At 38.6% G+C, this 14,823-nt stretch overlaps 2 protein-coding genes across 3 annotated transcripts in view; one reads left to right on the top strand and one right to left on the bottom strand.

The window, feature by feature from the left end:
- The window catches only part of ppp2r3b (protein phosphatase 2, regulatory subunit B'', beta), a 38,823-nt gene extending 37,724 nt beyond the window's left edge, over nt 1-1,099 (bottom strand). Inside the window, exon 1 of the mRNA XM_088604937.1 lies at nt 997-1,099. The gene's annotated coding sequence lies outside the window, so the exon portion shown is untranslated. The remainder of the gene's footprint in view (nt 1-996) is intronic.
- A 6,800-nt stretch (nt 1,100-7,899) lies between these two features.
- Nucleotides 7,900-14,823, top strand: part of LOC148676210 (SH2 domain-containing protein 1A-like) — a 64,210-nt gene continuing 57,286 nt past the window's right edge. Inside the window, exons 1-3 of one of the 2 annotated variants that reach the window (XM_088604933.1) lie at nt 7,900-8,176; nt 9,993-10,053; nt 13,414-13,555. In XM_088604933.1, coding sequence (XP_088461059.1) covers nt 8,043-8,176; nt 9,993-10,053; nt 13,414-13,555 — 337 coding nt within the window. In that variant the 5' untranslated portion in view covers nt 7,900-8,042. The remainder of the gene's footprint in view (nt 8,177-9,992; nt 10,054-13,413; nt 13,556-14,823) is intronic. The other variant, XM_088604928.1, reaches the window with a different exon arrangement.

Raw genomic sequence — 14,823 nt, 5'->3', positions numbered from 1 at the left:
ATCAGATGTGCAAAAACAGGCATCAACAGAATGAAATAAAGGATAGAGAATTATGGGGAGTGAGCTTCTTGACATGTGAGGTAGAGGTAGATTTCAATGTGTGTTTGAGTTTTGGGTAAGAAAGAAGGCACTGTGAGGTTCAGGTCGTAGGTGAGAGGCTGGGAGTTTAATAGTGTGATGATAGTGCGGGGGTAACGGCGGCGACCACGCAGGCAGCAGCTCACTTACTAAAATAAGTTAACAAAACAAGAAAGCAACGGATACGCGCGAGTTTACAGTTGCTAACCCTAAAAGGGACTATAAATGGTAAAAGCATTTACACCACAGAGGAAAAATACCGTGAAATTAAAATCTGTGAGACTGGATTTCAGCTCAAGATCGTTGGAAAGCAAAGACCGCCTTTAAATTGAAAAGTAAATTTCAACCAGTCGCAACACGATACCACACAGTAAACACAGCTACGCGAAATCAAATATTCGCTATATTTAATCTTCTTTAACAAATTAACCACTACAATAATAATACTATCAACTATGAATCATTGTGCATCACGGATCCTAAAAGGCGTAGTAACCATGAGCTCATCTGCCGAGATGGAAGACTCGCTCGTTTTTCATGCCACCTTGCAATAGCTGCCTACAGTAAAGTTGTTCGGACTCTTGTTTATTTACATAATAGCTCTTCGTACAACCAAGTATATTCGTCTGATACCATTTCAACCCCTTGGATGCAATGCTCGATATATAATACAAGTGCATTGTTACAATGTAATCACCGATGTTGTCTTGGACAAGACTTTGATAAAACTGTGCAAAACTACGATACCTCTTACACAACCCACGGGCCTAGTTCCCACAGACGCTGGCACACACACACAGATCCGAACCGGTGCACTTTCCCGAAGGACACAAGCTATTTCATATGGTTTAAGAGCTCGGCGCTTATTAGTCTGAATTTAGATCCCCGCAATTTTAACATTCATGTAAAAGAACCTACCCGTTTTCCTCTGCAGAAAAAAGACGCTGTACAAACCGTACTATTCATGTCAACGCGGTTATCTTTGAACTCAAACTCTCGTTTTTCCCAAGGTGGCCCAGCAGTACAACTATCGCGAGACAAGGGTTTGTGTACTTGTAACCATGGTGACCCGAGCACTGTCGCTCCCGTTCTGCCGAAAATGTTCTGTATATTAGAATAATATACATCGATAAAAAAAAACATTCGTACTGAGACGAGAACAGCTGGTAGTCAATTTGTTCTCTTTGAGTTCTTAACCTTCGTAACCTGAGAGACCGACGTGAACATATGTGAGAACGAGTGAACTTACTAATGTTCGCGGGAAATTACATTTAAGCACTTCCAGGCTTACTTATAGATAATAGTAATCAATTATAACAAACGATATCTTAGAGGACTATAAACTAAGATATCAAAATGTTCTACACTGATTATACACAATGCTGATTCTAGAACAAGCTTTTTAAACTTGTGTTTTTAGTAGGCTATATAAAAAGACAGGGGTAGATATCACACTCTAATTATATACCATGTTTACAGTCCAACTATAGTCTTATAGTCTGTAGTCTTATCGGCCCTCTGTTTTAATTTGGTTGGGTTGCTAGGGGGTAGTGAGGAACATCAGTTCTCCTATCAGTATCTTTGGCACCAGGATAAAGACTGAAATGAAGAAGGGATGAGGTTTGAGGTTATAAGAACATAGTGCCTTTTGCTGTGGATGCGAGGAGTTAACGTGAAGGTCCCCAGTATTCAGAAAATGTCTTCATCCCTGTGGAGGTAATTAATTATGCAGCTACACTACCAACCCCTCCAGCAGGTGGCCTCACAATATCTCTGTTGTAGTGCTGAGGGTTGTAAAAGACGACCTTAGTGACTCCATTACATGCAACTAAATGGGGTCAAAAACTATTCTTGAGCTGTTTCACAAAACAAATACAGTCTGGGGAAATATGCTTCCTTTTTTAAATGTCGCACCAATCAGCTATTTTTATGTTTTTTACAGACCATCCATAAAAAACAAAATGTCTCAAAAGGTTTCTCTGTACGATATTACACCCATGTAGGTCTCAAGATATTAGGACAGCCCTCTTAAATAAAAAGGGGAGTGAAGTTTGAGGTTATGAGTGTTTATTTGAGGGTCTACTCTCTGATCCGTGAGAAGGGTATACCATGAAAAAGCGGATAAGATGCCGAAAACTGGAGACCAGGAACTGTAAAATGCACAATGCCAGCTTTCATGGCATTTATTATTGCTTTCCCATTGTGGTGCATTCTGATTTGATTTGATCGGTTAATTGAATGATTGATAAACAGGTCACTGCAGTGATGTGTTTTCACTATACTTTTACTTACCTTTTTAAATCATTTTGGCTTCTTGGTTTTTGCTCCTAGCTGGATTCATCTTCAAATCCTCCATATCTTATTACTTTCAGTACCCATTATATATTATTTTCTGGTGGTTTTAAGTTATGTAGAGATGTAGTCTTGACATTTATTAAAAATAAATACCTTAAAATTAGTTAAATCATTTAATTAATTTGAAAGCCATTGAGACTTTCAAGTACTGCTATGGTGATCCTTTTTATGTGGGCAGGGGAACAGAAAAATTAAAATGGTTACTGGGAATAAAGACTCTGCTAGAAGGTACTTGGCATGTGTTTGCTTTATATTAAAAGCATGGAATGGAAATTGAATAGAGACTGTCAGGTCCCAAAGCAGTCATAATGTTGGCAGAACTAAGAGCCAAGTCTCCATCAGCCAAGTGGCAGAAATGCCTATATATTACTCAGATGCCAGGGAGTTTATTACAAGGCTTATTGTAGTTCAGCTTGATTTGTCATTAGTACAAGAAATAATAATCCCACAATTCCCTGTAGGACAGCAACAGGATTGGTTGATCAGAGCAACACCAAAGGGAGAGGGACTAGAAGGGAGAAGACAGATGGTGCTCACCATAACCATCCTGTAAATACACAGGAGGTCATTAGCTTGGATTTGACTACAGAGCCCACTAAGGGAGCCATCTGATGATCTCCTTGTAATATCTTAAGCTAAAGCAAATAGGGAGGTGGAAAAGACACAGATGCACACAGGAACCCTGCACAGAGGATAAACAGAGAAAAAAATAGGCAGATAAACCAACTCATGAATGTGAACATCCATATGTTTAGGGGAATAAATATATTTTTTTCCTCTGTGAAATAAAGTGCATTACATATTTTCTTGCTCTTTTTACATTCTTCTTAAACATGTTTTAATCCACCATTATAACTAGGCCCAGGTTTGGTTTTGGAAGGGTTAAATATCACACTTCATCATCATTCCTAATGGTCTCACTATTCTAGAACTGCATCTAGAACATAAAGGCTACCAATGAGAGGAAGCCAGTCCACCCATTTGCTCAAGTGATTCTTAGTAGTTTGATCCATCTATCTATTGTCAGTCAGCTTTTTTTTAATTGAGAAACCTGTTCATGAGCTTATCTCAAAAGGCCTCCTTCTATGACTTGACAGCTCCTATCATCATCAATTACTCCCTTCATGCTACAGATCTTTCCGACAGACTAAAGCATTCAACCTGGCAAAATTATTCAGCCAAAGGTGCCCCAGTTCCAGGTACAGTTGCGAATAACCTTGCATTTAAGAACATGATGTTCTATGAAGATAATCCATGTTAAACACACATTTTCAATAACAATCTGCTGCTCTGCTTGAGGTAAGGAAGGCCTTCTTTCTATTCCCCTCCAGCTATCTCCATCTTTCTCCATGTGAGAGATAAAGTCACGCAGTGGAATTACAGAATTGGTAATTCCAAACCCGCCAAACCTCCAATACTCTGAACTGATGTTGGGCACATATAGGCACAAATAAGTCAGGTCTTTCCCCTCTGAGACACAGAGACACTCTTGTGCACAGGGACAAACTCAGCACCCAGTCATGGGTATGTGACTGACAACCCCTCACACCTTCGCAGGCCCACTCCAGAGCAGCAAACAGACCACCCTCAATTAAGAAGGTGAGACAAGTATCTCCTTGGCACCTTCCCAACTCCTCCACCAAGTCTGATTCCTTCCTCACCACAGGAGTGACACCCCAGGTTCCAATAGTCAGTTGCATTTACCAGTGCCCATTCTGTTGGGATTCTTCACCCTCACTCTTTGCTTTGTGGATGTTGGGCCTAAATGCTGTCTCTGTTTTGTGCTGTACCCTGAAATGCTGCATGTGCATGCAATGTGGCCTGGTCATCAGGCGCTCGTAGGTAAACCCCTAGCACAGGGGTGGGTCCTGACATCTACGATGCAGGTGAGGATCTTTATTAGATGAGCTGTTTATTTGAATGGTGAAGGTCTCAGATGTGTTTGCTAAGTGATAAGCTTCCAGGATCACACAAGCCACTCCACCATTTCAAGGTAACAGTCCTTGGGGGGTTGTGGTCTAATGTTTAAAGAATGTTGTCTATTCCTTTCTTAAAGGATCCCAGGAATCAGCTTCCATCACATCACTTGGGAGAGCGCTGTTTACATCAGCAGTCTGCTAAAAGGAAAACAGCCGGTGACTCAGCCCGGGAAAGATCCCTTCCAGCATATGATGGACCATTATAATCATGTGACCTTCAAACAATATTGCTGACTCTATTAATAATTTTGGAAATTCCAGAACAAAGAAGCGGACGGGAAAGATTGCTGATGACCCCTTCCTAAGCAGGTTTCATAAACCTGTTTCATAAACTTCCTCAGGGAGACGCTATTAAAATCTGAACAACCCGGTATTTGAACAGTTTCTTTCCTGGGGCTGTTTTTTTGCTTAGCCAGGATTCCTAATGAAATGTGCACTGTCTTAATAAAGCCTATTGTCTTGTGTCTGTGTTGTAATGTTGTGTAGAACAGAACCCTATGCAGACGGTATAATCCGGAAGTGAGTGGAGTAGAACAACGGAGAAGAGACGAGGATCAGGAGGGGTTGACAAACAGCGGGGCATGACGACAGTGAACTGGTGCTCGGGGGCCGTGGCCATGGCAAACAAGTCCAAGGGAGTCCGGGGGGGAATTTGGGGTGAAGTCCAAAAGTCCTAAACCGGGTAATCCAAACAAGACGAAGACAAGACACAGTTAAAAACCGGAAGGGACAGGGAATAAAAGCAGGATCACTTGGCCAGGCGCTCTGAACCCCGGTCTATGCCCTCAAGCTGCGGACATAGGGCGACTTGGTGGTAGGCGGGCCTCCGGGCGCCCGTCTTCCAATGCAGAGCCGGGAGTAGCAAGAGCGCCCGCCTTAAATAAGGTGGGGCAGGATTGAGGGCAGGTGCACGGAATCAGCCAAAATGTGGAAAGAGCCTGAGCGCCCTTAAGAGGAGGGATTACGATCATGATATGTGTGCTATATATAGAATGTTTTTGCTGCATCAAGTCCACCAGAGTAAATTGCTTGTACCTGAAAAGAACTTGACAAATGAAGGCGTTTCTGATTCTGATCGGTTCTGCAGCTGGATGTCTGAGCCATCATACCACACAGATCAGGTTACCCAAGCATCTCACCCTTCTACCACCTTTTATCTACACGAGAGGTACTGTAGATGTACAGTACTGGCTTCCTTTAGTTAAGTACAGTGGATGACTTTTCTTATTTGTTGAGCAACGTTGGAGCGATTTATTATTCATCATTACTGTACTAAAAAAGTAACCACAGTTTTGTCAGACATCCTCCTTTCTGGAGTGAAGACTTAGGATGGGGGGGGGGGGGATTTTTTCAATATTGTACTGTTTAAAAATATCAGCCCATAAGCTATTCTGAAACCCCAGACACTGAAAATATACTGCACTTTTTTTTTCAAAAACCATAGCTCATGTGGTTCATTGTGGTCTGAATAACAGTTTGCATAAACAAGGTAAGGCTTTCAGCTGCGTGACAGATTTTGCAAAGATACCAATATGTGAAACTTGCTTTAGCATAAACCTCAAGCACAGGTGTTAGGTTTCTGTAAACGTGGGAAGAAAATCTAAAAAAAATATGTAAACAAAACAAAATCTCTTAAGATGCATCTTTCAGAAAAATGTTTTATGCACTGGAAGTCCATTTTAAAAAAAAGCAACAGCCATCCTTACTTACATTCCTGTAGGTGAGTGAAAGCTACTTCAGAATTTTAATTTAAAAAAACAACCTTTGTATGAATGCACATTTCCTGTGTGAAAATGTCTCTGGATATTTTCAAGCGATTGAAGAAATGGACATCGAACTTCTTCCATAAGAAGATGTGAAAGTTTGCAAACAAGGTGAGATCCATCGATTTCATTTTGTTCTTGGCAGCTAAGTGATCTGAGAATCTCACCCAGCCATTTCTTGAAAGCAGTGAGGGTATAGGCATCGCCAACATGGCTGGGTATCTTGTTCCATATTCCCACAACCTTTTTTTTCCTGTTCTGAGTTTTAAAAGCACCTCCCAGTAGGATTTAGCTTCCCACATCAATCACGTCTGAGACTGCTAGATAAAGAAAGTTTGCGAATGAGAGAGTCCTGACTGGCTCATCTAAGAAAATCAGATATAAGGTCAGTTGTGAAAATTAACCCTGCTCCAATTATCGTTTCATTGGTAAAACAGCTTAAGACACAGAATAAATTAGTGTAGAACGGGGAATCACAGAAATGTGGAACATAAAATCAATTCAAAAATGAAAGAGGTAATAAGAAACAGTGATTAAACATAGTGAAGCACAAAAGCAACTGAATGCTGAGCTACAAGAACAGTGAATACCTTTTTTGAGTTGGTATTCAGACTAGCTTTTTAATGCTGTTGGGTATGGAAAGCAAGCTGGTGTTTCTCTGGGTATAGATCTGGGATGACTGCTAAGGTTTACAGTAGTTAGCTATGCCAATTGATCTGCTTTTCGAATAATATCAGAGAAACCCTACAGTAACCTGTGTCCCATCTGATAAGCAGCGAATGATCAATGATCAAGAGCAAGAGAAAAAAAAAGACGATCCCATCACCATGACAGGTCACGTCATGAGTGACACTGTGGACTACTGCATATGTTTTACTCCATACCTTTGCTGAGATGTGAAGATGGCTCCACCAGACGCACCACATTCAACAGTCTCTTGCCAGTCTTTGAAAAAATGCCATTGAGCATTAGGAGTGATGAATAATCCCTGTAATATACACATGAAGGCAGTAGTTACAAAGACTGACAGGAGTCGGTTCAATGAGGACCTAAATTATGGGACAAAAGACCTTAACGTTTTAAATACAAGAATAAAAAAACCCATCATATGCAGGAATGTTTTATTTACACTGGTATACTTTCCAAACTTCTTCTGATCCTCTAGAGGCCTTAAGACGTGAAATGCCCATTACATGGGTACATAGGTCATATTAGTAAAGCATTCTCACATGCATTTACATTTAAAAGGCTACAAATGATTTCTGGGGTTGGTACAATTCATACTGTATGAATTTCTACTTTCATTAAGGGATTTTAGGTTTAAAAATCTTTTGAGCACTAGGTGGCCCAGGAGTGCCAGTTGTTACATCGAATTTGAAGAATAATGTACAGTACAGTACTTTTTATTTTTCTTATTTCCTTTCCTTAGTAGGAATGAAAAAAATTTAAAATACTAATAATATACTGTAAATATCCGGGACCTTGTAACACAAGAATAACATCATACAATACACGAAACAAAGAAAAACTCGGGGAAAAAATATTTTCTTGATTTTATTCGTGGTTGAAGTATAACAAATTAAGAAACTTCATAAACGTATAGTACACTACGCGAACTTTGTGCAGCTCTGCTGGGGGCCTCTGTGACCAATTTTATTTTAAAGCATGATGGTTCAAATCATCACACTGCAAGCCTTGAACGAAGTGTGAAAACCTCACGCTTTCATCTAGTTCAGTCATTGTCTGGTAGGTTCAGGAAGTTAGAAGAGTTTCAAACTTGCCAGGTCAGATTCTCCTTTGCTCTTAATTTTTTACGTCAAGGCGCCTCATTTTCTCTAAACGAGGATTATTGCTCGTTGCTCAAGCAATGTTTCGTTCGATATACTTCGGGACAATTGGTAAGGACGAAACAGAGAAACTGCTAGAAATATATGGAAGAGATGGAAGTTTTCTAGCCCGAGACAGCGAAAGCGTGCGTGGAGCTTTTTGTCTCTGTGTGCGGTAAGTGCGCTTACTTGCAAAAAAAAGGTAGCCTGGGTTGTGTATTTTCTGAGCATTTGAAATGACCAGACAGCAATTCGAACTAAGCAACTTAAATAATGTGATTATCTGACATCTTAAATACTGAACTTATTTAAAAAATAAATAAAAATAAAACTTAATTTCCGTGACAAATATTTACCACATTATGGAATAATGCCAGTTTCATTCAGTCCGTCGTTCAGGTGCAATCAAAGTCTAAAGCTAAGTAGCACTTGGGTTGTCTCTGATTCATTTTCCGTTATTTGTAACTATTTTCAAAACAGGTTATATTTTTCCATGATTTGTAACGATCCAGACATGCTCTGACGCTTTAAATACAACAAATGACTAACCATAGTGTAAATGCCACGAAAAATTTAATTATGTGTGATAAAGATACATAATATTATAAATATATAACATCATATAAAAACCTTAAGGTCCCAAATTCTAATTACTTTAAATAACATAATTATGAGTTTCTTATTTAATGCTTATTTCAAAAATGTTTCATGCAGCCTCATAGGAAGTAACAGAAGTCTCGTTTGAATTTGATGTATAGAGTTCGTATAAGATGGTTGAGTTATTTGGTGTTCCCTCTCAGAACAAAGATGCAGCTTCCGAATTTCAACAAAAGTCACTTAATATGCATAACCTGAAGAAACTTTTGCATCTCTGGGTTTTATTTAATGTACACTGAGTTGACACGGATATAACTGTCGAATCAGCTTCATTGTTTTTCCAATACAAACCTATTCCCACTATTTCATTACACGAACAACAGGCATTTCAATATATCATCCATCACGCTGACCGTGGAAAAAAAAATGCTGAATATTCTGATGAAATTGGGGCTCTTTCTATGAATAAATGATTTTATTCACTTCTGTAATGTACAGTGTCTCTGGGGAAAGGAAATTGAACTAAAGGTCGCCGAAGGCAAGTGAGAAAATTTTATTATCAAAAACTCAAATTCCATTTCTCCCCCCATTAGAACCCTTGATACAGCCACAGGGAATGAAAAGGTCAACAGACAATTCAATAAAGAATGAAAATGGAAAAAAAGTGCATTTTCACAACTCTTCTTCTATTTAACTAAGTGCCCTGGAAATGCTCGGCTGCAGCACCTACTTTCGGAATGCAAAACCTTTAGAGTCTGCAATCTTTTCATCTTTACGTAATAAGGAAAATTAAAATGAGATGATATATTGCGAGGATTTCAGTGGACGTTCTAGTATCTGCTTATTATAAATAATAAAAAACAGCAACATAGTACAAAATTAGGGCAACAAAGAAAAGTAATTATATGACATTGAAATATTAGCACACGAATAATTTTTACAAAGAAGCCAAAAATGTACAGTGCCTAAATATTTTCATTTCCCGAAATGGGTAAAAGAAAGTTGCAGAAAATGACGTATTGGCTTGTTATTGTGTTAATTTCTTTAAAAGGGGTGTGGAGGTGGCGGTATGTGCAGAATTACGGTTTGCACAATTAGGCCAGATTCAATCAGTTTAAATAACTCTGTTTAGAATTACCCAATTGTGTTGTGTATGTATAGAAAACTAGCAATTTCGTTTTTTTCATGCCCTAACGTTATTATTATTAAAAACATCTATAAAATGGTTAAAGAAAATGATCTTATTTTAGTATTTATAACAACCTTTCTGTAGGTTGACAGTTCAAGAATTGTAAAAAAATAAATGTTTACTTGTTTTAACTGTAGATACCGATAATTATTAAAATATAAATACAGTGTTCTCTTACATCTATGTTTCTCCCATTTCTTTACAGGAAGGACAACTTCGTCCATACATACAGGATTTATAAATCTGCAGGGAAATGGGCTGTTAAGGTACTGTATTTGCTATTCTTTTCGTCAGATCTGTGTATACTCTCCCTTCTTTTCTCCGTATTCGCAATCCATCTTTCTCACTCTTAACTTAGAATTTGTCAAATTCCAATTATGGTGATGTTCACTTTTAGGTTTGAATAGGCTTCAGAAATATTAAAAAATCGGGAGGTATTTTTATTTTTTATTATGAGGATATATTAAATCATAACTCTATATCAACAACAAGTATAATGTTTTCTTCAGTATTTCATTTAAACCCGGAAACTCTTGAATCTAGAATAACTCGTTTCTTTGAAGTCAACAGAAGAAGAAAAATCTCTGTTTTATACATCTGGTGTACGATAAGGTGGTGGAAGCTGGAGTTTTGAAGTGGATTGCCTGACAGCTGTAAAGACAAGTACTCGCGGATGCTATCGAGACGAAACCCACGGCAGTAAAGATGTTTTTATTTTACATTCGTCTGATGGTCGTGGGAAGACATCTCAGATGCTATAGGGCGGATGTGGGAGGGTGTGGTGCGGGTCAGGTCTTTTTTTTTCGTCTTTCAGCACTAGCAATGTGGCCGTGCGCTATGATGTATCAACATGAAACACACTGTAAGTAATAATATCACCAAAACAGAAAACAATTCCACTCATTTGTTGAAGCCTGTAGCTATTCTTTTTCATTTCGAATTGGAGTAAAAGGCTTTCCTTGCCTTCTCGGAACTGCGTGGAAACTTTTTCTGCACGAATTTATTTATGAAGCCTTAACAAAAAAGCGTGAAACCGTGTATTTGCTATCCACCCATTTGCAGCCTGGTGTATTTCGAAGGCATTTTCAATACTGTTTTAAAGCGATTATCCTCATCTGCGAAACATGTATTTTCAGCATGAGTTATTGTCCTTCTGTGTGAAAAGGAGCTATCCATTAATGATCGAAAAAGCACAAGAACGCACTCCATTTTGTAAAACTCACTCTCGATGCTAGGCATATAATAGGTGACACATTCTTCAGTTTCTGTCACTTCAGAGGCATTGCCGTTTCATATTTCTACGTCGTGAATGAAAACATGCATAGTGATTATTCTTCCTATATCAAAGTATTTAAGATTTTTATAGTTGTTTTGAGGGATTTGGAACCAATTTATGGCTCTTCGGTTTCATTTGATAGCCTTTACTTTGATATAACTGACTCATATTGTGGGTAGATATTACCTTCTACCACATATATCTGAAGACGTATTCTATGCTCTCTGTTTTTAAAGTCAGAGGCAATAAGTGGTTTAGGCATGCTGTCTGTGACTGCATTCTGAAATGATATGGTTTTAGGTGTCGCTTAGTAAACTTTTTTGAAGCATGCAAGAGGTCAGCGACTTACACAGTGTGTAAGAGCAAAAGAGATACAAAGACATTTCCAGGTTATGTGAAATTATGGATTCTTACTTTTTTACACAAAATGCACATGAACACAGACTCGTTCATTTCGTAGCTCAAGGGATTAAAGTTTCTTTTACTCACTGTATGTAAGTTAGGCATTCTCAGTCTCTTCTCTCTCATTGAGGTCTTTTCAAGAGACCATTCTTGCTAAGTCTCTGTATCAGTTTGAATTGTCATATCTAAGAATGCATATATGGTTGATTAGGAGAAAGGCACCACTGCAGACTAAGTGTAAGATCTGTCAGATCAGCTGTGTGAATGTTCATTTTACTTGCTACTGAATGTGGGGTGAAAAGTTTCCCTTTGTGGGGATCGCCTGGACAAATTCTGAGGATTCCCAGGTGTCTCCCAACCGCTGGTGGAGAAATACTGGACTTGGTTGTGTAAGAGACTTTACAGTCCCAGAAGAATGTAAGAAAGATTACAAACAAGAGTAGGCCATTCAGTCCATCCAGCCCATGTGGTGTGTGAATATATAAGGGATCCAAGGATCTTATCCAGTCTATTCTTGAAAGAAACCCGAATATCAGCTTCAAAAACATGGCTGTGCCTCCTGTTGCAGTCTTCCCAAGCACTATGTGTAAAAAAGTACATTTCCCATTCTCCACTGAATCATAAACATCACCATGGAAACCCATACCATAGAGAAGTGTTTGATTCCATCTCCAGCCATAAGCTATTATTCACTTGCAATCCTCATGTCCCTTACACCCTGTTTTTTGGAGGTGTCAGTTCTATGTGTTGAATTTTCAACACGCTCCTTTCAGACATTCCTAGAAGAGAAAGCTACACCTGGAATGCTTCAAGTACAATTCATTTTTCAATCAGATATGCACCAAATCAACATCGACTTTGATGCTGTTTAAGCTGTATCGCCCAAATATACTTCTTGCTGCTACTGTATATAGACATCACAATGATGGACAGATAAAGTGGATTGCTTAATGTCTGGTGAATATGTTTTTAAATAGATGTTGGATATGAGTGGCACACAGCAAAAGTGAAACATCCTGTTATTACAAACTGTTTCAGGTTCTTTTTTAACTGTTGGCACCTGAGAATACCAGATCAAATGGTAGTGAACTGATTTCCCTCTGTTGCATGTGATGCTTTGACCTTATAATTTTTAACTGATCTTATCTCTCTGATGAATAACTACAGTCACACTTTTGACTCTTTCATGAGTGCACATAAAGACATAAGAAGGGTTACCAATGAGAGGAGGTCATTTTGTCCATCTAAACCATTTGGTAGTTAGTAGTTTATTGATCAAAGGATCGCATCCTGCTGTTTCTTGAAAGAAACATCTGTTTTGGCTACAACAACATGGGTGGATAGCTTATTCCAAACTCCAGCAATCTTTTTGGTAAAGAACCTTCTGTTCTCAATTTTAAATGCACTTCCACAATTTTAGGAGGATTTTATGTGTGCTGCATCTTTTCAATATAAGAACACATGCCAGCGCACGTCTTAAAAACACTACAAATCCTATTGGTTCCAATGCTCATTTGTCCTAAATGCCTTTCAGCAAGAATTAAAATGTTCCTAATTTACATTTAAATTATATTAACATATTTATATAATGAATAATATATCATATATTGTTGTGTAGCCAAATATTTCTTATTTTGGTTTTTCATTTTTATCTGAATGTTGTTTATACGGCCATCTCAGATATTTATATACTATATTACATTTTTCTCTTTACAAAACAACACTTTTATAGTATTCAGATACATAGTTTTTATTTTATTTTAAATGTTTTAATGTCCTATATTGAGATTTTCTGAACCCCTTTTGTGTGTAGTGTTTATCATTAGTGTCATGACAATTGCATTTGTCTTTTTCCCTATAATCTTATCCGAATTGTCCATGCACGAGTTGTGATGACTCTTCTGTGCCTACAGTAATTCATTTTCTTTCCTTTGAAATAAAATTCTAGACACCTCCCACAGTGAAGCCAGAATTTTTTGAGAGCTTGGACCAACTCATTGACTGTTACAGAAGAGTCACCCCAGACAATATGGTTCCCTTGCTTTATCCTTTGGAAAAAACAGTACTTTACGACAGGAACCAACAGAAAGGTAAGAGTTTTTTCTCTCTCTCCCATGTTTTAAAATCAGTTATGTAGAGGACTCTTACATTTGTTATATTCTGAGCACAGGGGGGGATTTTTGTAAAATTGCAATCACAGCAAAACACTGAAACGAATGTATTTAAGCGCACTAATGAAAGTGACATTCAATAATCCCTCTTACCACTGAATATTTTATGTTCGGCTTTCCTCTAGTGTTCTTCATACGTGTATATCCCTTCTTCCATTTTCTAACCGTTTTATCCAATTCAGGGTCACGGGGGAGCCAGAGTCTATCCCAGCAAGCAGCAGGTGCAAGGCTGGTTAAGCCCTGGACAGGATGCCATTCACACTCACACCAGGGCCATTTTCCCCAGAAGCAGTCACAAGGCAGACACACTAACACAGCTAGGCACACACTCACACCAGGGCCATTTTCCCCAGAAGCCAATTAACCTACCAGTATGTTTCTGGACTGTGAGAGGAAACCAGAGCACCTGGAGAAAACCCATGTGAACATGGAGAAAACATACAAACTCCACACAGATAGAATCCCAGGTCTAGAATTTAATCCAGGGCCACCGTGTTGCCCCACACCTGTATATTATCTGATTAATTACAAATCCTGCCTTTCAATAAGAACAGTGTACAAAAGGTTGTAAATGAGAGGAGACGATTTACCCCATCTAGCTGGTTGGGTAGTTAGTACCTTCTTAGTTCAATCACTGAAGCAACTTCTGAGTTATTTACCTGATCTACCATGTGGTGTGACTCCCTGGGGGCTCTGTCACAGGTGTGTAAAGTGCTTTGAGGTGAAAACCGCTATACCCATTGGAAGAAAGTATTATTCAATGTCAAACAGGTTGCGTATCAGTATCAGTGCTGCTGATTGTAATCCGTCATCATATTGCAAGAAGAAGACGACACTTATCAAGCAGAATGCTCACCTCAAACTAGTATTAATCTAGGTTTCAATTTAGACCTGAGCTAGTCTGATCTGCGGTGAAGCTGCCAATGTGAATTACATCATTTCTGCAGTAAGACATTGTGAGTGCTCAATGCAATTTATGGTGCATGCTGAAGAAGTAATTGTTGACGGACCTTCAGATATGCATGCTGCTTGATATTAGAAGTATGAAAATTATACCTCATTTTTTTTAAATTTGCTGCACTGCTGTCAAGAAATTCCCTTTTTTATAGTGAGGCAGGGATCTGGAAACCCTTTACTAGTCAAAGACATTGTTTCCACAAGACTGTGGCTTGTTTGTCTGTGGTGAC

Source organism: Lepisosteus platostomus, chromosome 2 (genome assembly GCF_059453375.1).
Source record: "Lepisosteus platostomus isolate fLepPlt1 chromosome 2, fLepPlt1.hap1, whole genome shotgun sequence".
In the NCBI taxonomy this organism is placed as follows: Eukaryota; Metazoa; Chordata; class Actinopteri; order Semionotiformes; family Lepisosteidae; genus Lepisosteus; species Lepisosteus platostomus.
This window is presented reverse-complemented; position numbering and strand designations above follow the sequence as displayed.